This window comes from Prorops nasuta, unplaced genomic scaffold (genome assembly GCF_024137725.1).
Source record: "Prorops nasuta isolate Cenicafe-Biocafe unplaced genomic scaffold, Cenicafe_Pnas_1.2 PNAS00018, whole genome shotgun sequence".
Lineage (NCBI taxonomy): Eukaryota > Metazoa > Arthropoda > Insecta > Hymenoptera > Bethylidae > Prorops > Prorops nasuta.
The window spans coordinates 4,507,616-4,530,885 of NW_027116815.1; the positions used below are offsets into that span (position 1 = coordinate 4,507,616).

General features: G+C 33.7%; 4 protein-coding genes across 6 annotated transcripts; 1 reads left to right on the top strand and 3 right to left on the bottom strand.

The window, feature by feature from the left end:
- Nucleotides 1–9,115: 9,115 nt before the first annotated feature.
- Nucleotides 9,116–14,030, bottom strand: Rassf (Ras association family member). Its single transcript, XM_066738061.1, has 10 exons — nucleotides 13,560–14,030; nucleotides 13,196–13,290; nucleotides 12,987–13,117; nucleotides 12,848–12,923; nucleotides 12,625–12,765; nucleotides 12,359–12,547; nucleotides 11,857–12,294; nucleotides 11,487–11,769; nucleotides 11,195–11,414; nucleotides 9,116–11,118 (listed from the first exon to the last, which is right to left on the bottom strand). The coding sequence occupies exons 1-10, from the start codon at nucleotides 13,597–13,599 to the stop codon at nucleotides 11,058–11,060; spliced, it is 1,674 nt and encodes a 557-aa protein (XP_066594158.1). The 5' UTR covers nucleotides 13,600–14,030; the 3' UTR covers nucleotides 9,116–11,057.
- Nucleotides 14,031–14,364: 334 nt separating this feature from the next.
- On the bottom strand, nucleotides 14,365–17,715 carry LOC136780029 (DNA polymerase iota-like). The gene is made up of 2 exons (XM_066738060.1): nucleotides 17,346–17,715; nucleotides 14,365–17,255 (listed from the first exon to the last, which is right to left on the bottom strand). Exon 2 carries the CDS (start codon nucleotides 17,124–17,126, stop codon nucleotides 15,390–15,392), a length of 1,737 nt encoding a protein of 578 aa, XP_066594157.1. The 5' UTR covers nucleotides 17,127–17,255; nucleotides 17,346–17,715; the 3' UTR covers nucleotides 14,365–15,389.
- A 586-nt stretch (nucleotides 17,716–18,301) lies between these two features.
- Nucleotides 18,302–20,823, top strand: Rrp45 (exosome complex component Rrp45). Of its 2 annotated transcripts, XM_066737900.1 has the most exons (9): nucleotides 18,302–18,436; nucleotides 18,512–18,606; nucleotides 18,673–18,895; nucleotides 18,966–19,183; nucleotides 19,254–19,481; nucleotides 19,561–19,691; nucleotides 19,754–19,830; nucleotides 19,917–20,027; nucleotides 20,687–20,823. In XM_066737900.1, exons 1-9 carry the CDS (start codon nucleotides 18,371–18,373, stop codon nucleotides 20,690–20,692), a joined length of 1,155 nt encoding a protein of 384 aa, XP_066593997.1. In that variant the 5' UTR covers nucleotides 18,302–18,370; the 3' UTR covers nucleotides 20,693–20,823. The 2 variants fall into 2 exon arrangements, with proteins under 2 accessions (XP_066593997.1, XP_066593996.1); XM_066737899.1 differs by lacking the exon at nucleotides 20,687–20,823 and having other exon boundaries at nucleotides 19,917–20,165.
- Sap30 (SIN3-associated polypeptide 30) lies at nucleotides 20,632–22,576 on the bottom strand. 2 transcript variants are annotated; one of them, XR_010823688.1, is made up of 5 exons: nucleotides 22,366–22,576; nucleotides 21,676–21,986; nucleotides 21,348–21,584; nucleotides 21,069–21,262; nucleotides 20,632–20,759 (listed from the first exon to the last, which is right to left on the bottom strand). XR_010823688.1 is itself a non-coding variant. In XM_066737914.1 (5 exons), exons 3-5 carry the CDS (start codon nucleotides 21,844–21,846, stop codon nucleotides 21,134–21,136), a joined length of 537 nt encoding a protein of 178 aa, XP_066594011.1. In that variant the 5' UTR covers nucleotides 21,847–21,986; nucleotides 22,366–22,455; nucleotides 22,535–22,573; the 3' UTR covers nucleotides 20,766–21,133. The 2 variants fall into 2 exon arrangements, 1 of the variants encoding a protein (XP_066594011.1); XM_066737914.1 differs by lacking the exon at nucleotides 20,632–20,759 and having other exon boundaries at nucleotides 20,766–21,262; nucleotides 22,366–22,455; nucleotides 22,535–22,573.
- Nucleotides 22,577–23,270: the final 694 nt, after the last annotated feature.

The window sequence follows — 23,270 nt, forward strand, 5'->3', positions numbered from 1 at the left end:
GTAAATGTGTACTTTCCGAGTTACTCGAGTTTTTAATTTGGTAGTCGGCGCGTGACGCGAAATGACGCGTTCGAAGTCACAGTGTCACGCTCAACGGATGACGCCGACAATGCAATGTTGTTGCATATAGAAACAGTAAAAGGTACCTGCTCGATAATTTCGCGTTAATTTCATTCGAGTTTCGCGTACCTCTGATGACTTTTTAAAGTGCAGGAAACAGTTTTAACCTTTTTCACAGCATACACAAAATTTTATTCATTGCAAACACAAAACTTTTATTATTTTGATTCTATTAACATATATATACCCGTTATCACATTCCTAATTATATACGAATTCATCTTTATTAACACATTTACTGTCACAAAGTGCATCCTATAATAGTAATTAAGTATTTATTATCGTTACGAGAGCCCAAACACACATAGCAGAAATTTGTTCGCTAACTAAAACTAGTTAGCGAATGTTTTCAAGTTATTAATCGCTTAATCGATTGATGTGTTAAATGAAATTAAAAGTTTAATGTTTTGATTCTCTTTTAAACAAAACTAATCAGCTATGTTACGGATACCGTACATGTTAGCTGAACGATACACTGAGGTGAGAATGTGTAATTGCATAAGTGTTCAAAAGTGCACACGAAGACTTAAAAAAATGATCGAAAGCCAACGCTCGTAGCATGCATATACACTACTGCACATTCTCATTTCGTTATCGTTGTGTTGGTATGCACGATGTCCATTTACTGATCAACTGCAAACGTAGGTTCATCTTCAAATACTTTCAGATTGGTGATTAATCGATACTGCTGAATCAATTACAGTAATTAATTTTGTCAGATGTCGCAAGAATTTCGTTGAAAACAAATGTCGTCGATACGTACTACCTTGTTGAAAGAAAGTTATTTCAGTAATTATTTAATTTCTATTTTCAGACGTATCTTGCGATAGTAAATATGTTAAGAAAAATTAATTAATAACAATGAAAAAGAACGAGCTGCATTAACGTGCCAAAATAGGAAAACTTTGGTTTCTATAATAAATTAGAATATTGAGTATGTCGTAGAAAAAATAAAACCTCATTTCTGCAGTTTAAAAGGGTATCAGAGGTACGACTGATGCACGGAAAATCGACTAATCCTTTGACTGCTAAATGCATATACGAATACCAATTTTATAAGGGCCCGTATTCCAGATTTGGAAAAATTTTTAGAACGATACTAATTTTATTCAACTACCCTTTAAATTTCATAATTGGAAAATCACTTATTAAAGTGAATATACGCGTATTCGAAAAGTGCAAAGTCTCTCGTGTGAAATAGATGACCATTCACTTATTGAATAAGTAAAAATGCAATAGATTAATAATCATTTATTCTACAAGTGATCGATTCATTCATTGAATAAGTGAATCAAGCAATACTATCTCCGATACTAGAAATAAATTTTGAAATGCTAAATAAGTTGTGCAATTAACTCATTGATTAATTTAAATTTCTATTTGTCTTTTATAATTATGCTCCAATACTTATTAGTTAATTTTACGACATTAAAACTTTTCTCTACGATAAGGCTCGTACCTGGAATCTGTTGTAATTTTAGACTCAACTGTCCGACATCTTCTTCATTGAGCTAACTTATATGACTTATCTCAAATAAACTTTGTTTCTTTAAAAAATATCCAACAGCTGAGAATGAGATCACAGTATTAAGTTTCCAGTTTTATGTCTCATTTCAGAACAAAAATTAACTAGTAGATGTGATTTCCGAGAATTATAATAAATAAATAAATTAATTAATTGGACGTCCTGTTGCATTTTAAATATAATTTTAGTTTCGGAAATAGTATCGCAAGCAGTATCAGAAGCAGTGTCAGAAGCAGTGACATTTATAGTATTTAAACAGGCTCATTAATTTAAGTATCGGGATAGGACAAACGCGATGTAAATCGTGAATAATGTTGCAACATGGCGCGAACATGCGCAAGGTCTTGCGTCACGCAATTTTCACTTATTTAATAAGTGAACAACATTGTGGATATCTTTGAATGAGAAAATGTTACTTTTTCAAAATTAAAAAATTAATTTTACTAGTCGAATAAGTGATATTTTCACTTATAATATAGATTTAGAGAATCCAACTTGCAGAAAAGAATTGATCACAAACTTTATTTTTAAAGTCATTTTATATTACATTTAAATATTAAAAACCAATTAATAAATATTTATCTACTTTCTTCTAATCGTAGTAATGAGAACTTTTTATCATCTCCTGACAAATTTGTTAATTTTGGGATACAGACTTTTAGAAAATTGATATCGATATGCATAAACGACTTTCACAAGTCAATATCTATATATGGAATAAACATGGGGCCTCAAAATAAGAAGTTGCTTAAAATAAATAAAAAATTGGAATACTCAGAGTAGGCCAAGTCGCAGCAACTAACATGCAAATAGCGCGCCGTCGGTATTGATGGATTCCTCCGGGAGCGCGTCGCAGTCAAAGGGTTTAATTAATGCTGAATGATTATTGGCTGGTTTTAATGCAAAATTATCCAGTGAGTAGCTGTTTGTGACGAAACTGCGTTATCGACGTCATCTGTCGAGCGTGACGCCGTGACGTCGAATGCGTCACTGCACGTCACGTATACTGACTACTAAATTAAAAACTTGGATAACTCAGAAAGTAGAAATTTACGGGAGAAGTTCCTCGGGAAGAATGTACCTATAAAATAGGTCCAGGAATACTCAATTTCACGGGAGCGCGCGAATATTGGAACACCCTGTATATAGGGTCCGCCAGTTAAAAGATTCAGAGCATAGATGCAGTGAGACGCGTATCTCCCAAACTTTAAAAAATATTAAAATTTTGCATAGGACTTCCTGAAAATGTCTTACTATTTCTATTCAGAAAGGTCCTCTGCAAAATTTTGATCATTTTAATTGTTACGGATACAGATGTCTATTTACGTCTATGCTCTATGGCATTTTATAATTGACGGACCCTATATATATATATATATATATATATACTATATTGGTGTAATTACATAGCACTATTGAATAAAAAATAGTACGAAATACGAGAGTGGAGCGTCGGGAAGCGTTGATCGAAGAACCGCGGTTCGAACCGGGCTTTTCTGTTGACACTGTTGCAAATCGCGGAAAGACGGTGCGGAATCGGTTTTTAACGATCCTCATTCTTATTACAAGATTGAGAGGGGTGAAAGAGAAAGAGGTAATAAGAGAAAAATGAAGGAGGAAGAGACAATTATTGAAAATTGTCGTAAGTGCGGCTATTGCTTCCAGTGGCCATCTTATTAGCCTAAACGCGATCGTAACGGAGGATCGCGAAACACATGGGCATTTTAAAGCAACTTTAAGGTTATAGTTAATTATTATTATAACGAAAGAAAAATGTTTAAAAAAAAACACCAAGCAATGCACCTGTGTATACGTGCGTATTCACTTACCAAGTTTCCTATCGCGCGAGTATTTGCTTACGCACGGTATACCACGATGACGGCGATATGCGCATATATATATGTGCGTATAAATATGAAAATATATTTAATGAATGTTCCTATATTTATACTATAAGTACGATAAGTGTATAATTAAATATATATATATATATATAAATATAAATATTCGATGGCAACTTCAGATTTTTACCAAAAAAGAAAAAAAAGCATTACAAGTAATTCAATGTCTGTTTAGAGAGTAGCCAATTATCGAATTAGCATAAAGCCGGAAGAGAGAGAGAGAGAGAGAGAGAAAAGTGAATAATGAAAGGGAGAAAGCGCGAGAAGAAAATGAGAATGGAAATGCGGTAGGTAGCTGAAAACGTGTATAATTATAATGTTCAAAGGGACGACACGAGTAGGTCGATGATGGGGCGAGGGTCTTCCTATATACTGACTGAACGTTCAGATGTGATATATGCATAAGGTTCAAGTAACGATTATTTACTCTAATCGTATATAATGTACATCTAATTATTACGTTATGATTATTATAAGCACTATTATTACCTTTTATCATTAATATTATAATTAGTATTGTATGAATATTAACACGGTTATGATACACAAGCATATATTTGCATTGTACTTGTGTGTACAGTAGATAGAAAGAACGGCATATACAGTGTTTTCAATCTGTTTTATCTATCATATGTTCCGATGTTACACGCCAAGTGTATGTTGTCTACCGTGTATTTAGATAGGAAGGGAGGTCTCCCGCCGTTATTGTTCGATTTAAAGGGACCTCGTGCAAACGATCGACTACAGCTGCGCTCCAAACCATAGAGAGAGAGAGAGAGAGAGAGAGAGAGAGAGATGCGACTAAGCATAAGGAAGAGAAAAACAAAGTGAAAGAGAAAGAGAGAGAGAGAGATGAATGAGAAAAAAGAAATATATATATAGGAAAATTCCAGCTCCCGTATTTCTAAGGCCCATCTCGTCCGAAGCGGACCATCCCTCTTCCCCTCTCACCGAGGCGCCACAGACTTCCTCTTTTCACCTCTACAATCTCACGACAATTCCAAGAATTTTGTCGAATCTATTTTTTGATACGGAGATCTGCGTTGCAGCGTGCGCCTTTCCATTTGTATAATGCGTGTTCGTGCGGCTGGGTGTGCGCCCTGTGTGCTTTTTTTCACTTCGATCGCGCTCGTTTGAGAGGGGGTGCAGGGGGAAAGGATAAAGGGATGAAAAAGGATTATCGAGAGAGCGTAAATGGGCGCGGCAAGAGTATATACGGGAGGTAGAATTTTTTCAATTTCTCTTAAGGATCGCGCACAGATTTAGAGATGAAACGCGAGTGAGGGGAAGAGAAGCGGATGTTCCGGAGATAACGCGTTCCGTGCAATAACAGTTTGCTCAATCCTCCATGTCCGTCGGTCGGTCCGTCCGTACGGAACAACTACTCATAGGTTTAAAAGAAAATGCAAGAGAAAAATTAACAAAAAGTGTATGCGTGTGCGTGCGAGAGTGCGTGTGTCTGTGTGAGAGAGAGAGAGAGAGAGAGAGAGAAGCGCGCGTTGTCAACAGCCAATAACAGCGTGACAGCACTATTAGTGTATGTACCTTATAGAGACACACGCTAATACTTCCAACTGATTCGATTTGTATAGCGTCGAAAGAAATCACTCCTTGGAAAAACGCTCGATAGCCAAACAGATTTTATCTCCTTTTATATTTCTCTTCGGGTTTTCTCAATGTCTTCGGTGTTTATACTCTATATTCTAAAAGCTAAAAGAAACCAACTTTTAATCCTTAAAAGAAAACTCTCCTCGTCTGTGTGTAGAGATTCGAAACCAAGCGATTATTAATATAGACTCGCGGATGCTTCTTTCGTAGAACGATCGCAAACGTTGTAAGGAGACGTGGAAAAAAGGCTTTGGAAAATATGTAGAAGCCATATATAATAGAGGGAAGCGTAAAATTACGATGATTATTATAATTGGGAGAGAAGAGCGGCTGAAAAAACTTTGCGATCATTTTCGAAACGACGTCTCATGTTTGTACTAGAGTAATTAGTTAGTGATTTTAATGTATCGATTAGAATAAGAAAATTAGTAAATGTTGTAAAATCGAGTGCGACGCGAGAGAAAGTGGCAAGGACGATGAGGGCGGATAGGGTGCGGGGGAAATAAAGGGGGGAGGGGAGCGAGGAGGGTTGCGCAGCATCTCGCTAGGAAAGCCGCGATACAATGGATGTTAGAGATATTTTTCAACTTGTACTAAATGTGATAACCGATGCGATGAATTGACAATGAGCAATCTAATTGTAATGTGTATATATATATATTACACATATAAATATATTATATACATATGCACACACACATACACGCACACACAAACACACATTTCTGTCGTCTAAGCCACAATTGAGTTTTACTATAGCTATTAGTTGTACTTGTTAGTCGGTAATCGTATACACCGAGCACAAAATTCACTCGATTCGAGTAAATCTTGCATCGGGATGGTTACGGTGAAACGATTTACTTAGGTTTTAATAAATAAATTATTGAATTAAAAATATATATATATAAATATGTGATTCGAATGAATTTAATCAATTTAAATTAAAGTTTATTAATATGAAGTAAATAATTTCAGTGCAACTGTCAAAGACACGCGATTGATTGGAATCGAATGAATTTTCTGCCGGTGTAAAGTATAAATGGAAGCTTGATGCGCCAATAAGCGCAATGAAAGGCCTCGTAGCTTCTCCGCGTGCGCCAATTATTAATGGAAAATGGTTAAAGGGATGGGTGGGAAAGAGAGAGAGAGAAATTGAGAAATTTCATGCAACGCCGTCTCAAATCTGTCCACGATTCGTCCACCGACGTCGGGCGCTGTGCAATGAAACGTCCGAGATTAATAACTAATAGCTTTTAATGGAAAGCGATGCGCGCTGAAAACGGCTACACTATATTAATTACTAACTATCGACGAACGTCGCAAAGCCAATCCTCTAATTAACATTGAATTTTATGAAGCTTTTAAAATTAAGGGATGTCCTTTTGCCCCGTTCGCGCAATTTCAATTCAATCGATGCACGTGCAAATTTCCAACGCGGATTTTATTCACGATTCGTGCATGCAGAGGGTCAAAGACGACGAAGAACCGGACCGAGTGCCGAAGAACGCGCGAAAAGCCGTTCTTCTTTTTCTAGAGAGTCACGGTGCCCTGCGTCAATGGAATCGCCTAAAAGAACGAAAGAAAAAAGTACTTTTTAAAATAATTAATAATAAGTATTCTTAGGACATTACTTATACACATTGTAATCGATTGTTGTCTACTATATAATGTTATTTTTCTAATTCATATTCAATTGTTATTGTTGAGTGCGAAAGTCGTAGAGTGATAGTGTGTGTGTGTGTGTGTGTGTGTGCGTGAGAGAAGGGAAAGCGCGCGAGACGGTGTGCATGTGTCTGCATGAGAAAGAGTACATCGAATATTAGAGAAAACAATTTGTAGGCATTTCTGTGTATTCGGTTGCTGCCTTTCGATGTAGCAGCGAGAAAGTACGCGCCTCTAACTTAAACAGTAGAAAAACCTAGTGTTTGATCTCGTGGTGTCTGCCATGTAAGCTACCTGATCCCTTGTCTGAAAAATTTCATTTTTATCGCTTCCAGTATCATACCCCATCAGCCAAACGATAAATTAGGAATCGTTGAAAAATTGAAACTTTCGTCATCCTTAAAATCATATTAGCATAACTGTGTACATCGAGATAGAGTTGTACGGGAAAAACTTCTCGAATCGAAGATATAGTGGAAAAAGATCGCTCGAGTAATACTGGACAAGAGGGAATTGGCGTTCAAGTAGAAAAGGTACGAGCTTGGCACGACCACGTAGATCGACCTACAAAAAAATAGTTGAAAAAAAGAAAATTAAAAAAAGAAAGAGGGAGAGGGAGAGAGAGAGAGAGAGAAAGGAGTGACTGGCGCGTGTGTTTTTAGCAATTGTCCGATTGATAGTCTCCGTAATGACGTTGCGAGTGCGCACTGTATATTTTTTATGGCTGATTTTGCCAAATTGTGATAATCATGCTCGCAGTATTGTCAAAGCGCGAAATAGACGACGCGACAACGGTAGGCCGGCGCTATTGGTATTTGAAAACAGAAAAAGCGAAAAAGTGAAAAAAAAAGAAAAAAAGAAAATAAAGAATTGAGAACGATAATAAGACAAAGGAGAAGTTAGCGGCAGGAGATCGATAATTAGTCTAGAACGATGGACTTACGACGTATAAATTTTCTTGCACTCGTTTGATTTCCTTTACACTTGAATATTAATATTGTAGTATCGTAACCCCCCTCCTGGACTACGAAATCTTTAAATCTTCTCTTTATTGCACAATTGCGATTTCCTACAGTGATAATATTAAACTCGCAGTTACCGAATTTCCCGTCAATGCTATAATCTACGAAAATCAACAACGAAACGATTATATTGATATATAATAGAGAATCTATTATTTATACACGCTACATGCACATTTAACGCAAATGAGTATTGCAGCCGCAAATCATCGAGTTTTTAAAATTTTAAAATCACGCTATTGGTGATTGACTGTGAAGTAGTTTGAAATTAATTTGACAAGCTTTATGGGGATCAAAGTCGTTCTGTCCCGGGTTCGGGTTTTTTAGTCGAGCACGATATTTCCAGCAACATGAAAAGTAGAGAAAACTCATATCCGCCTCCGGTATTAATTTCGAAAGATCGATAACTTAAGCGGGAATGCACCGTGTGAAACGACGTTAATTACTCCGCAAATGGACTTAATTCATATAAACAAACACACACATTAACGATAATTAATCAAGTTTTGCCTTAACGACAATAGGACCAATGATCGTAATTTACAAGATGATTTTTCTTTATCCTCAGTTGTCTTTGATCGCGGCAAGACAATCGTTGCAAGGAAGCGGATACAAGTTTTCAACCGGTTGAAACAGGCTGTTGATACGTATTAATTGAAAAGAGAGGAAAGCGTGATAGGAAGATGGTAAATTAATAAAAATAAAGAGATAGGGATGGGAGAAAAAAAGAAAGAGAGAGAGAGAGAAAGGAGAAAAGAGATAAATCCTTATCGTGAAAGAATCAAATATGCTTGAGAGAACATTGAACGCAGAGGAGAGATAATTATAGGGGAATTTTTTAATTGAGTGTAATATAAAGCGCGCGCGTCCCGCTGTATTCGATATATGCGGTTGTGTGACGATATGTTTGTTGAATCTGACGTCCTCGATGCCAAAGATATGTCACGTTAAGGTATTATGATATAATGTCAACGATAACGATGAACGGTGAGATGATAATCGTTATTGCTATTTCGCAACGTTTAATGTATATCAGTGTCGTGCAAAGAGCGACTAAGCTCCTCGGTGTTGTGGGTATACATATTCGTTCCTAGCAATTCGTATGACAATTACTACTCGATACTTCTTATAAAATTGCATTGATCTATTCTACTCTACGTACTTTAAAGATAAATAAATACGTTCTGTCCAATGTCATACTCGATCTATTTTTTTCACACCTTCCTACCCCTAAACCTTCACCATTGAGAGAAAGAGGCTATGCGTACAATTCAGTATTCAATCCTTTATTTGAAATCATTGCGATTTGAACAAATGTTTAACATTCTCGACAGCTGATTCATTTTGAGAAACCAGCAAGCTTGTTCACCTTTTGTTTTTTAATTCAAGTATTGATTAAGTAAGAAATTAGAAAAAGCAACTACGCTGTCACCTTTACATATAGTGTATTAACGTATCTTATATTATAAGTTTTACTTATTCTATAAAATCTGACGAATTATCTTGCGACTGTTTGTTAGTTAACACGTAACATTTGTCGGATATACATCAATGTTTGTTCAGAGTTACAGATTTTATCGGACACATCATACTTTCGAGACATCATCGAGCATATCTTATTTTCTACGGGACAATCAAATTAGCCAGCTAATTTCCAAATAGAATATGAAAATATTTAATCCTCTATAGTTATCGCACCACAACGAACATAGACGATATGAAATAAAAGCTTTCAAGTCATAGTAATCTTAAGTTTAAAGCTATATATGTATATGAACTATTCCATTAAATGTGGAACAAATTTTTGATTTACCATCTTAGATCTTCTAGTAACCTACAGTACTTATGTTACATATGAAAAAAGCTGAAATTTTTAAATATTTTTTGAAAAGTACACATTGCCAGAAAAATCATTTTTTTACTTCAAACGATAATTTCGCTGATGTAGAGTCATTTTAGCACAACAGCAATAATTTCACAGAAAAGCTCTTGGAACTTTTTTACATAAAAATCATACCTAACTAATATCATTTTATTTCTTTAAATAAGCATAAAAAAGTAATAATAAGATAGAAAATAAAATAATGAATAAAAAAATTGGATGAAAATATTTAAAATCTTATATTTTATACGAAACTTCAGTTCCGTAAGTTACAAGATCTAAGATGCTTAGTTAAAATCATGTCCTATATTTGGTGGAATGACTCATACATATGCTAAAAGTATTAAAAATTAATTGAATCGGAGTTTTCATACATGGGAATTTCTTCCTCCTCCTCCTACAACTACTATAACTCTCAAGCACTACGCTGGTGAATGCCTGGAAGTCATAGTGGTGAGACAAAGTTCTTACGACATCGGGACTCTGGTGGATTAGATACTACGATATAAAAAAGCAGGCAACAGATTCTTGTGTTTCAATCAGATACCTAAATCTTAATATAACAATGACTATGCATAATTATTGTTCGTATGTGAAAACCAACCATACGGTTACCCGCTCATGCCAAAAATATAACTTTTATTTGTCTTCTTTCGGCAATAGATTATCAGCGATTTTCAGTGTTGCACTCATTGTTTCCTAATTCGTCTACAGTCTACATGTCGAAACGTGAGATATGTACCATAAATGCAACTGAAGCCTTTATCCTGGTGCCACAAACATTTCTTTAACATATGCACTAACTACATACGCATGTATATTAATTTGGCATGAAACATACTTTTATACTACATGTTCAAGATGTTACAATTTCATTATGTTGAATGCCTATCTCGATCGTCGGTACCAATAATCAAAGGCTCTTTATATAATATAAAAAACAGATCACTCTTTTCAAGTAATTTGATCAATATAATCTTTAGTCATAGAGAATTTTAGATGTTTAATTATATTTGTACCAAGAAATTGAACGGTATATGCTTATTATCCATACGTATACGTATGCCTAGACTTGTAAAAACATTAAAAACAAAAAAAAATATTAAAGATAGTATATTTTCATTGCAATTAAATTACGAAATTAATGGATGTCTGTATATATTTCTCTTTATATAAATTCAACCGTTTTAAAAGCCACAGAAAATTATATTACGATTGTTACAAGCACCTAATATGATATAAATATTAATGATTCTTCCTCTATTAATAGTATATTAACTTTAATTGGAGATTAAACAAGACGTTTTGATTGAACTTATCGCGTGTAACATTGCTAATTAGAGTCGTACTTTTAATTCTTCCATCCTTTGCTTTATTCGTTTTCGCAATTCCTTATATCTAAAATGAGGTAATTTACTTTTTAAATATTAGTTACTAATGTGAATAATACGTTTTTTCTTAATGCCTTACTTACTTTTCTTTCAACAGCATGACCTGTCGCTCTTCCTCGTAACTGTAACTTCGAAGAATACCTTGACACTCCGCTAAAGATAAATTAAGATATTGAGCAATATCGAAACTAATCTCTGGAGTTGTATATTTGTCAACCAAAAATAGACGAGCCACATTCTCATGGGGCCCTATGATAACTCTTACTTCCAAAGGATACTCGTTATCTCGTAATCTGCGTTGTTCTATAGTAATGAAACATAAGAATAAGCTTACAAATAATACAGTTTTAAGTCAATTATTTATAAAAAGCTTACCGCCGTTATCACGAACAACGAATAATGCGAAGTTATCCGGCTTAGCATCAACTTTATATTTATCAAGCATTAGATTAATAACTTCTTGTGTATTCACGAGGCTCGTAACCCAGACTGACATTTGAGAGCCATGTGGCGGAGTAAAGAAGCTAGTTTCGCGATTATAAAAATGTCCATTGATCGAGCACCGTCGTCGCAATTTACCACAAGATTGACGTCTACCACCTGGACGTCTTCTAATCGCCGTGGAGCCTTGTTTACGACGTAATATAACTCCGTTAGGCTAAAAACAACATTTTCTCGTTTTTCACTTATTACAACAATTAAAATTCTGATTATTTTAATGCTTAATACGATTATTAATATTTACTTCGATTCCATTGTTGATGGGCACGATATTGTCATCTTCATTAAACTGAATATAGTTCGTTGATTCCAAATCACTATCGCTACGATTTTTATTTTCTAACCAACCGTTATCCACACTAGACGACTTACTCATATTGTTTTTATCCAAATTATCAAAGTACTCTATTCTTCGCAATGTACCATTTCTATTTGGGGTACTTTCACGAGTAGGTGTACCAGTACTAGATAAGCTTTCTTCACTCTGCGTTGGTCTATTGTTTGCACTACTACCTTGAAGATCGGGACTACTCGGCTCGGGACTATTCCTAGACTCGGAACTGCCAGAACCAGATTTCAACGAAGAATGTGGCATGCCTGTAGTGGAATGTGTACTCGATGAAAGCAGATTTTCAGGCATCGTCTGATAAAGTTTATTACCTTCATTCGGTTTACGTTCAACCTATAAGAAAATTCGAAACTTAGTAATGTTTCTGAGAAAAAAAAAAGAAAAGTTGGTCAAAAACCTGAAGAAGCTCGTCTAATTCATCCCATTCCATAGTCTTAACATCTAGTTTCATCGGTAGAGTAAGACTTTTCAAATGATCAGGAGATGCAAGAGTAGAACTTGTATCACTGTTCTTGTCGGCATCAACTGTTTCTTCATCGGACGAACTCTTCGTCGAAGTTTCATTTTTAACTTCAATAGGCGTATTCTACAAAAGACGTTTACTTAAAATACAAAAAAATTATATTATATACAAAACAGCTTATAAATGAAAAATGTATTAACCTCACAAGTACTGCGTCTACACGAGTTTCTGTGTCGGGCCGTAACAACTGTTCGTTGATCATCATCCTCCTTTAGATGGATAACTCCCCTTACTCCCCAATAAATTCTTAATGCTCCCTCATAAATCAATCTTCCATTTACCTGAAGAACAAATAGAATGTGCTAAAGGTCTTATCCAATCATTAAGCAACCAAGTAGCCAAATATTGATTTGGAATGCTTACCTCTCTGCTCCTGATGCCTCCACTTTTCCCTTCATAATACTGGTTGAAGATTTTCAATTTTTGATCTAAATATGTTCTGTCAAATAGAAGCTTTATAAATAAAAGAAACCTGGAAAGCAAATATCTCCTTCAAGATTACCTGGGCAAAGACGAACGAACCTCCTTTTTACCAAAACTTGTATGAGACTCAACTCTTGTTCCATGACCAAAGAGTTGAGGTCCGAATAAAGCACCATAGCAGGGTACATAGCAATATGGCACACTTTTATGCTGTCAGTGAAATATTTTAAAAAATTTTTGAAAAATTAGTAACAATAATAATAATTAAGTCACATTTTAAAATATTACCTCTGCATGCTGGCCAGGATTTAGCCGCTTACCACACTCTTCGCATCTTAAACATTCAGGATGCCAATCATATCCTAATGACTGTTTACGTTCCGCTAAAAATAATGAAATTATTAAACCAAATAATGTTAAAATCACCTAGAGAATAATGAACGAAATAATTGTATAAATGAGTATCTAAATTTGATAATCATAAACTCAATATTTTTAAGAAATCTATGGAAAATTCAAAAACAAAATTTAATTAATTAATTAGAAGCCAAAAAACTTTTCATAAAATTTCTAATTTATTTAGATAAACGTGACAATACTTTGCTTCTCAAGTACGAGTGACATAGTATTAAAAATAAACAAAGTTTCTAACCAAAGTAAACAGGCTTTCCACATTTATGGCACTTCCACATGACGGCTGTAAAATATCAACAATCTTTTGAAGTGCTATCGGATACCATCAAACCATTGTTTAAACAATGAAAGGCTTGACAATTTTGAAATATGCCGAAATATAACACAAAATCATAATCTAGTTACAATATATTAGATAAATGTCGCTTAATTAAAGCTACACATTAAAGTTACTGTGCGATAGTGCATCACAGTGCAGCACATTGCAGCAAAACTTAGGATTCAGATTATCAGTAGTGCCGTGCCGTGCTCTCTGGTTGCGTTCGGGAATCTACTGTCAGTACATTCTCGCAGCATCATTTATCAGTGTTTATTATTAGCCGACTGAGGACCGGTTCCACAAGCCTTGTTTAAACTAAATTAAGTTAATTATGTTATATTCTATGTGACATAAAATAAAGCAAAATTAACTTAATCCAGATCAAAAAAGGCTTGTGAAACCGGGCCTGACAAAGAAAAATAATACTACGAGTACTGGGTAGTAAATTCTTGAACGCTACTTCTGGCACTGTGTGCAGAGGCAGATGGCGCCAAAGCGCCATTTTAGTCTTTAGAGAAAAAGCTTTGCCCTCAATAATTTTAAATAATTGATTAATTGAACAATTCACACACACAGAACTGCATAGCAAAACAAGCGGTATGCAAAGAAAAGTATAGCTATAGCTAGGTCAATGATGCGCCAAAATTCAACTTTTTTGTACGAAAATAATCAAAAAGGCGGACACACGCATCACAAAAGCATATATAAATATAAATAGTATACGATACGAGGTATTGTGCTGTCTCTATTGCTAACAAACAAAAACAAAAAGTTCAATTCTAAGTTCTTTCTAGTATCACTCAGCTCACAGCTGACTCAGCTGATTCAGTTAAAAGGTGGGGAAGATGGAAACTACTGATTAAAAGTAGATCGAAAAGTAAATAAAAGTATTTCAATACAGTGTATCTCATTTAATACACGAGAAATATATTACAAGATAACATCAACAGTACTAAAAATATAAATTCTCCTTAGAACATTAAATCATATAATTATTTATCCTTTATATGCCAATATACAAAATTAAATGTCAGCACCCATAGACTTAATGTCATAATATGCTTATGTGTATGTAAGATTACAATTTTGTTGCCAAAAGACAAGGATTTTAAGAAATATTACATGTAAATAGTAATAAAATACTTGTACAGCAAGCGTTTAAATGCAATCCCAAATATGAACATTTAACTTACTAAGCAGGCACATGAGTGTTACACAAGGCTTTTAATAATTTTACAACTAATAATAGTTGTATTTACTTTGAGCAAACTTATGCATCAGAAGCAAGAAATAATAAGATGCTGCAAAAGAAAGAATATATAAAAAATTATAGTCAATGTAATTAAAAAGGAAGCAAACTTTTTTGATGTGTGCCTGAATTTATAACATGTCAGATGATTAAAATTTTGTAATTTTATATCAAATAGTACAAATTATTACATCTTTTACAGTATATACAGTAACTCGTCTTTTCATTCATACATAGGGATTGCATAATAAACTTTACAAAGATCTGCGACCTGTGCAAATACATAATTATCACTTTTCTCAAGTATATATAAAATAACCTTACACTTGTAATAAATCACCATAAAAGATTCGTCTATCTTAACAATTATCCTAAATCAATTTGTACAATTTAGATTCATGTTGTGGATATTTAAAGTTGCTTGGTGCTGCCATGTAATATTGATATTGTGAAAATGTGTATAAAATTGACCTTAGGAAACACTGGGTCGTACACTTCCGTCACTTATTTGCTATAAAGTATTTAAGTATTTTATTGGATTTGGGTTTGCTAGTCGTGGGCCATGGAAGATCTATTTCTCTCTGGATATCGACAGGTAGCGACTTGAGTAATGTAGGATCGACTTTTGGAGATAACTGCATTGGCGACGAAGGACCTAATCTTAAGTCAGCCATTTCGTTGCTTGGAGATTCTCTTCGGCCACTCAGCCAAACTTCCAATTTTGTCTTTTTTGGTAAAGGCTCTACTTCTCCTACTAAATCATCTTCTGCAATCGTAGTTGCCATTGGCTTAGATGAACCGGATATAACACTAGATATCGATACATTCGTGCTGTTTGCCGAATGCGACTGTTCTATGCTATCATTACTATCCTGATTTATGCTCATCGGCGATCCTAGACTAATATCGGATAAACCCTCCTCTGAACTAATATCCAATACTGATTGTACAGCAACTTGTTTTCTCAAGAAAGATGTTATGCTACTTCTTCCTGACAACCTTTCCTCAAATTTTGTAAATGCGACTCCTAGTAGCGTTAAATGAAACGGCTTAGAAACATCAACAGCACGGTGAAATAATTTCATTGCAAGAGCTAATAGCTTGGGATGATCATAAATGGAATTTTTTGTAGAAGGCAACAAATGCTTTGGTAAAGCACATTGTCTAGTTTCCCTTTTACCAGACATTGGTTTGTTGCTTTCTTGCTTCCTTACTGTAATTCTTAAAGCAAGTGGAATTCTGCCATCCTCCATGGCCAGCTCAGTTAATCTTCTTAGCATTGCACCAAGGCGTGCTTCAACCTCTGCAACTAATGACACACTTTTAAACCCTGTTGATTCTTCCAAGGTGATTGTTTGTTGCCGCCCTGAAGGTTTTAAAGGCGTTTCATCGATACCTTCAGCAGTGTCCTTTAATTTTCTTGCTAGCTCAGTACCAATTTTTAATTCTAGATTTTCCAACGGTATTTTTCTTAAGTCTTCAATTGTTCTAATATTATTGGATAATAACAATTCTTTTATTCTTTGACCCACACCTGGCATCTTATGAACAGGCCCTAGTGAGGCAAGCAGCATAGCTGCACTGCAAGGAAACACTAATGTCTGCTGGTTAGGTTTATGCAAAGATCCTGCTATTTTCGCCAGTAATTTGTTGTGTGCAATCCCAGCACTAGTTGTAATACGAAGCTCCTTAAATATTTTGCTCCGTATCTCCTTCGCTATTTTATAAGCGATCATTAAGCGTTCATGACAGCCACAGGGGCAATCCTCATCGGATACTCCAAAAATGTTAAGGGCTTCAGTTTCAGCTTGCTCTTCCAAAGAATTAGACATATCAAAATCTAGCTCATTCTTAGACTGTAAGTATTTATCCACAAGCTGAGTTACATCTATATAATTTTCATCTAAATTTAATTTCTCAATTAAAGGTGTGAATTGATGGACAACTTCATAGATCTTAGCTGAATAATGACGGTAAATTGTTAGATCTTCACCATTGACCAAGGCCAGCCCTGGACATAGTCTTAAAGCTTCCTCAAGAGGCATTAATTTCTTTACTCCACATTGACGAGCTAAATAATTGCTAGTAACAACCATTCTTTTCTGTTGGACACCCAATGGCTTTCCATCATGCTCTGGATGCCGTAGCATCTCAACTTGAGCATAAAAACAGTCTATATCTATATGCACTATCGATCTTGGATGACGTATGACGACATCAAAGTCACTGGTATCCATTGACGTTGAGTCTTAAATAATGGGTTTTTAAAATTAACAATATTCGTTTTACATTAGCAAGAAGTAGCTGTAAGCATTATTTTCCTTTTCTGCCTGAAATACAGTATAGTAATCCAGTAGATCAAAATTCTATAAAAGAATAGGGAAACAATAAGTAAACATAGTAACATAGCTATCAAATATTTTAATACAAATTTTTTTCTCTAAGTCAATACATACCTTTACCGCGCATTCACAGCCGAGCTGTCAAATATGCAAATACGACAGTAAAAACCATGTACTAATGGGAATCTGGTTTGTATGCCACGCTCAACACGTTATCATTTATTGTCCACTCTAAACAATTTCAATTTTAATCTAAAGTACGTATGTAATCAGTAACGAATATTACATGGATCCCTTGTGTACTTTATTAGCGTGATTACAAAACACAAATAGTTAAACTCCAATATTTGTTGTTAGTAGAATAAGAGTATATATCACCTCAATATTTCCTAAAATATTAAATAGAAACTTGTTTACGCGTAGTTGATTAAATTTATTTTCACATGGCAGCCATACTTTCAAATTATCATAAACCCGTCTAGCCACTCTGGCCAACCGGCTGCGTTCGTTTTTACGTACGTCGTATGTAAATGACCGCCACTAATGGCCTGCAAGATTTTTTTGATGCGTTTAGGAACCATACCACCCCATGGGGATTTTTCCCCGCCTGGACTAATTTCTACATTTGAGTGACTGGAAAGAGTATACATATAGAGACCGTGCACACACTGCACACCAACACAATGACAGTGAGATAAGAATGTATATTGGTGTATATGCACTGTCAATTTTCACAGTTTTTCAGTATAATGTAATTTATTTTTACGTATACAGTTATACATTGACACTTCGCTATCATTGTGTTGGTGTGCACGGTCTCTATAGGATATGTGTATGATCTAGGCTATCCTTTTTTAAATGCCTTAAAGAGAAAGAGAGAGCCTTGTACCGCGTTCAACGTGGAGGCCTTCGTTTCTTATTTCCTATCTCGGACGTCGCCATTGCTCTTCTCTCTCTAACTCATGGATTTCTATCAGCGTCTTTGTCTAAAATAATTCTACGCCACTGGGTGATTTATTTTTGGTGAGTCTATACCACTGGACCTATCTGTGAATCTTGTGCACGCATACGGCAATTACGGCATACCGCGCCGCATACCTGCCAAAAGTGCCAAATGTGAAGAATAATCCTTTGTTAAAATGAAAAAAACCGTTTTATCAAACTGTGAATTTAATTTTTTAAATAAAGCAATAGAAAGCAAAATAGTAATAGCAACTTTAGATCATATTATTAAAATTCATAATGTTTATAAATTATAAAATTTAATTTCATTTCTTTAGAGGTTAGATGGTAGAGATTTGCTGGAGGGACGATCTGTAAAGATTAATTTCGGATCCAATTGGGGCAACTGTATAGTATCTCTTGGCCAAACTAGGTTGTTAATTACAATATTGCGTTATAAACTTTATAATCAATCTTATTAATAAGTTTGATATTTCAGAGTTGTTACACAAATAACATGTGATATTCAACCACCAAAATCTTCTCGTCCAAATGAAGGACTAGTACATTTAAATGTTGAGCTTAATGGACTTGCAGCTCAACATTTTGATAATAACAGGCAAACTTCAACTGCAATAATGATAAACAGACTGTTAGAAAAGTGTATCAAGGATTCAAAATGTATAGACTTAGAGTCATTGTGCATTGTAGCAGATAAAAAGGTTTGTTTTAGTAATTGTCTGTTAAAAGAAATTTAAATAAACAATAGAAGATAAATTTATACCATTTTAGGTATGGAATTTGAGAGTGGACATAAACATAATAAGCCACGATGGAAACTTAATAGATTGTGCATCAGTAGCAGCACTTGCTGCATTATTACATTTTCACAGGCCTGATGTTACATCTACAGGAGAAAATATCATAATTCATTCATTTTCTGAAAAGGATCCACTGCCTTTAACATTATTTCATTATCCACTATGTGTTTCCTTTATCACATTTGAAAAGTAAGTATAATTGGAAATTGAATCCTGATGTTTTTGTTTAACTTATTATATATTTTAAAAACATTTATAGTGGCACTACAGTAATGGACCCTACTTATTTAGAAGAGAGAGTTGGAGTAGCTCAATTAACGCTTGGTTTGAATTCCTATAGAGAGCTCTGTTGTCTACATTTTGATTATTTAACAAAAACAATGAAAATAGAAGATGTGGTGTCAGCTGTATCTAATAAAGCAGCTAATCATGCATACGAATTAATAACATATATTAAAAATATAGTTGCAAAGGATGTTAATGCTAGGTTAGCAAAATTTTAGTATCAAATGTATTAAAATATTAGTCCCAGATTCTATTGCATATAGTTTTTTTTTTTTAAATAGATATAATAAAACTCAAAGGGAAGCTACCTTGAAAGAATGTATACCAAAAAATAAAATAACAGTAATGCTTAATGAAAGAATATGTATTAAACAGGCTCAAAGCAAGGGTATTGAAAAAATGCAGTTAATTGGTAAATATTCTTTAATAATTTAATTCTTATGTAACAATTAATGAATTACAATTTTTTAACAGATGATGAAATTTCAAACAAATGTGATGAGGCCTTTATTAATAAACCAGACAAGTTTTCTGCAGAATTACTTACAAATGTGATAGTTAAAAACAATATATTAAGACATTAAATTATAAATATAATGCATATATATAATGATTGATTTAAAATTACATTGTTTAGGTAACACGAATAGGAGAAGGAGGAACTAATACATGGCAGACTTCGGACACCTCTGATTCTTCTGATAATGAAAGTGACAAGACAAGAAATGATAATAATGAACCTCAAATGGTAATAATTGTTGAATAAAGAAGAAAGTTTTAATTTTTAACAATTTTACTTTATTTTCGATTTACTCGTCCCTTATGTGCTGATAAACATGTTCCTGATTTCATAATCATAATCTTTTTTGTAAGGATTAAAATCATTCCCTAGAGGTCAATAAAACAATCGTAGTTGTTTACATTTGCAAAGGAGAAATAGAAGTGATACTTTCACAAAAATTATTATTTAAATAATTTACTACAATAGTTATTATTCTTCAGTAGTCTTATTTAGAACTTTCCAATTTGCTTTTTCTCCTATATCAGTATTGAACGGTCCAAAGTCTACATCTTGTGCATCGGAAAGATTCTTAGCTAGGAATATCGTTCATAGCTTCGCTTTTGTTGTGCTTACATTCAAAGAAAATAAACGTACACCATCCTATTGCAATTTTCATTTCTCTATCTTCCTTTTTCCCTTATATTACATTTGCTTGAAGAATAACCACTAGTAGTATAGGTAAATTATTTATATTTCTGTATATTCTACAATTTCAATAGTTTAATTTTACAATTTTTAAAAATACAACTATAGTAAAAAGTAACTTATGTATGAAAAAAAAACTTTTTCTTGTAAATATTTGTAACTTATTATATTAAAAATATACAATTTCTTTCTCTCTTTAGGTGTAGAGGATGATAGTAAAGAGGAAACTACAGGAATAGTTTTTAAAGCTGATTGAATTCAATGACTCTAATACTGAAATAAAAAGAAAATCTTATTTAATTGTGTAATACCTTATTCTTTTTAATTTTGGTACAAAATTGGCAAATAAACATAAAAAAACAAAGACTTGTTCGTTATGTTGCAGAAAGTTAGTTAATGCATATTTCACAATATTTGTAAAATAGTTGATTTTTTTCCAATTTTAAGAATATCTCAAACAAATTTACAATCAGTCAACTTACATATTATGCAATTTTGCACATTTATTTATAGCACATGAAGAATGAATTATAAATTGTATAAAACAATCTATTCATAAAAAAATGTATCATATAATTGTACCTGTATCTCATAATTGTACCTATGTTTCTTATGAAATAAAATCCTATGTTTATAGTTTATTTGAGCTACGTGGCATCACTACTTAAGCCATTTTTTTGATCTAACTTATTTGCATTTGTTTTAACTGTATAAATAAAAAAGCTTAGAGCTTCCTTCTCAACAACTGGAATTGTTTTAAAATGTTTCATAACAGCCTGTAAAAATATTAAATGCTGTTAAAAATCAGAGCATATATACACATAGTAGCTAAGATATTTCATAGAGTAGACATATACTTACATCAGCAAGCATAGGCTTATTAATACCTGGTCGTACGGATACTTTGTAATGTCTTTTGTAGCGCCTTAAAGTACCAATTTGCAATTGGAATAGATCTACATCTGGAAGGTCATTGTCCATCTCACCAGAATCTTCTTCAGAATCTTTACGTCTACGCTGCTGCTGCTGCTGCTGCTGTTTTGATCTTGCACATTGAATGACTTGTTTATGATAATCACATATATATGTATGTCTTGCCTGAAAGTATTACATGCATTATTAGAAATTAATTAATTGTATCTTTTTAATTAACTATGTATTTGTTTAACAGAAGGAAAATTAAACACACCATTTGATCAAGATTGAGTTTTAGCCGACGTTGAGTAACAGTTTTTTGTATACGTTTACTATAAGATGCATTGCCAGCTGGTCTAGCACAACGTTCTCCTTCATCGACCAAACAACAAATTTGGTCTGCTGCCCCCCTAGAATCTTCTTCACCAGTACTAAATCCATTCATTCTTATTTACTTTAAATTAGCTGTGATCCAAGAAACATAAAAAATTATTCTGAATAACTACGGTATCTTAGTTATTGAAATTCATTAAGTACACCAGGTGTGACAGCATTTCTTTTCATGTATAATAATCATATTTGTGCCTATAATAACAATTCAAAATAGAAAACTCATGACCACATGTTACCATTCTATATGAAATAATTTGAAAACAAATTAAATGCACTTGAATTAAGTATTTGCAAAGCAAAATATCAGAACTATATTGTATTTATTTAAAAGTTTTGTGGATTTTTCTTGAATTTAGTTAATTTTAATTTAAACTTTGCGAGTCGCAGTTATTTTACAGCTGACTTGAATATGTACACAAACGAACTGTTTAAACCGTTTAATATGTAGAGACTGGTAAAACCACAAATGACAAACTGAACCACACAAAGTTAAATTAAATTTTCTTTAATTTAAGCATAATTCTGAAACTTTGTCTGCATTCTGATTCGGCTCTTGTCACTGATTTGTCACCTTTGTCATTATCATCAATTGGCGAACCGGCTGCATTAATATTTGAGCGTTTTGTCAAACCTTAAGGTTCTTCGTCCATGATTAATTTAACTACAATGGAATCGTAATTCTTATGAATAAAATTGTGTTATCAAAATAATTAAGCTAAAGAGATCTTAAAGTGTAATACAATATGCAAAATGCGCAGAGGTGATTTTGGGTGAATTCTGAAAGTATCCGTTTATTCGAACATAACGTGCATCGTATTCCGTATTTTGTAATATCTAGTAATAATCAACTTCACCAGTTCACCACTATTTATACATTTATGTATGTATGTATATGAGCATTAAGCTAGCGGCACAATGAAGTGAACATGATGATTCGTCGTGCTAGGTTCCGTTGCGAGAGCCAATGAGAATGTAATATTTTGCTATACATACTACATCCTCATTGGTCCTTGTAGCTTCAGCATAGAATCTAGCATGGAAAGCATCGCGTCTGCCTAGACTGCCACTGGCTTTACAATACTTAGTTTATCATATATATTTTATAATATAAATCTTTATTAAAAAAAAATTGGTGTTAAAAATAGGTATCCCGCATATGATATTTACAGATGTTATTATTGTAACTATTTAAAAATAAATAGCAGCGATTTTATTTTCTTTGCAATATCATGTGGGGAAAAATATTTGTCTACTCTACATCACTCTACATCGTGAAAATAGACATATTCAGCCTATTGACTTAGTTGGCTAACGATTTATATGGATGTGTTAAGTTTTGAAAGAACTTTATACAGCAGATTGTATGCGTAGATAATTATAAATAATAGCTAAAATTTATTAATCTTTAATGAGAAATGGTTGAAACTAGCATTGTCAGTTGGTAACTTTGAAAGAGATAATCTTTTAGGTAGTTCG

What these genes read in the sequence shown, in the direction of transcription:
- LOC136780029 (XM_066738060.1), bottom strand. Translation starts at nt 17,126, where the DNA reads ATGGATACCAGTGACTTTGATGTCGTCATACGTCATCCAAGATCGATA.
- Sap30 (XM_066737914.1), bottom strand. Translation starts at nt 21,846, where the DNA reads ATGAATGGATTTAGTACTGGTGAAGAAGATTCTAGGGGGGCAGCAGAC. An exon ending in AACTCAATCTTGATCAAATG is followed by an intron (nt 21,585 to 21,675) that starts GTGTGTTTAATT and finishes TAATACTTTCAG; the next exon opens with GCAAGACATACATATATATG. An exon ending in ATAAGCCTATGCTTGCTGAT is followed by an intron (nt 21,263 to 21,347) that starts GTAAGTATATGT and finishes ATATTTTTACAG; the next exon opens with GCTGTTATGAAACATTTTAA.
- Rrp45 (XM_066737899.1), top strand. Translation starts at nt 18,371, where the DNA reads ATGAAAAAAACCGTTTTATCAAACTGTGAATTTAATTTTTTAAATAAA. An exon ending in GTATCTCTTGGCCAAACTAG is followed by an intron (nt 18,607 to 18,672) that starts GTTGTTAATTAC and finishes TTGATATTTCAG; the next exon opens with AGTTGTTACACAAATAACAT. An exon ending in CTGCAGAATTACTTACAAAT is followed by an intron (nt 19,831 to 19,916) that starts GTGATAGTTAAA and finishes TACATTGTTTAG; the next exon opens with GTAACACGAATAGGAGAAGG.
- Rassf (XM_066738061.1), bottom strand. Translation starts at nt 13,599, where the DNA reads ATGTGGAAGTGCCATAAATGTGGAAAGCCTGTTTACTTTG. An exon ending in TGGAAAGCCTGTTTACTTTG is followed by an intron (nt 13,291 to 13,559) that starts GTTAGAAACTTT and finishes CATTATTTTTAG; the next exon opens with CGGAACGTAAACAGTCATTA. An exon ending in GAGGCATCAGGAGCAGAGAG is followed by an intron (nt 12,766 to 12,847) that starts GTAAGCATTCCA and finishes TTTGTTCTTCAG; the next exon opens with GTAAATGGAAGATTGATTTA.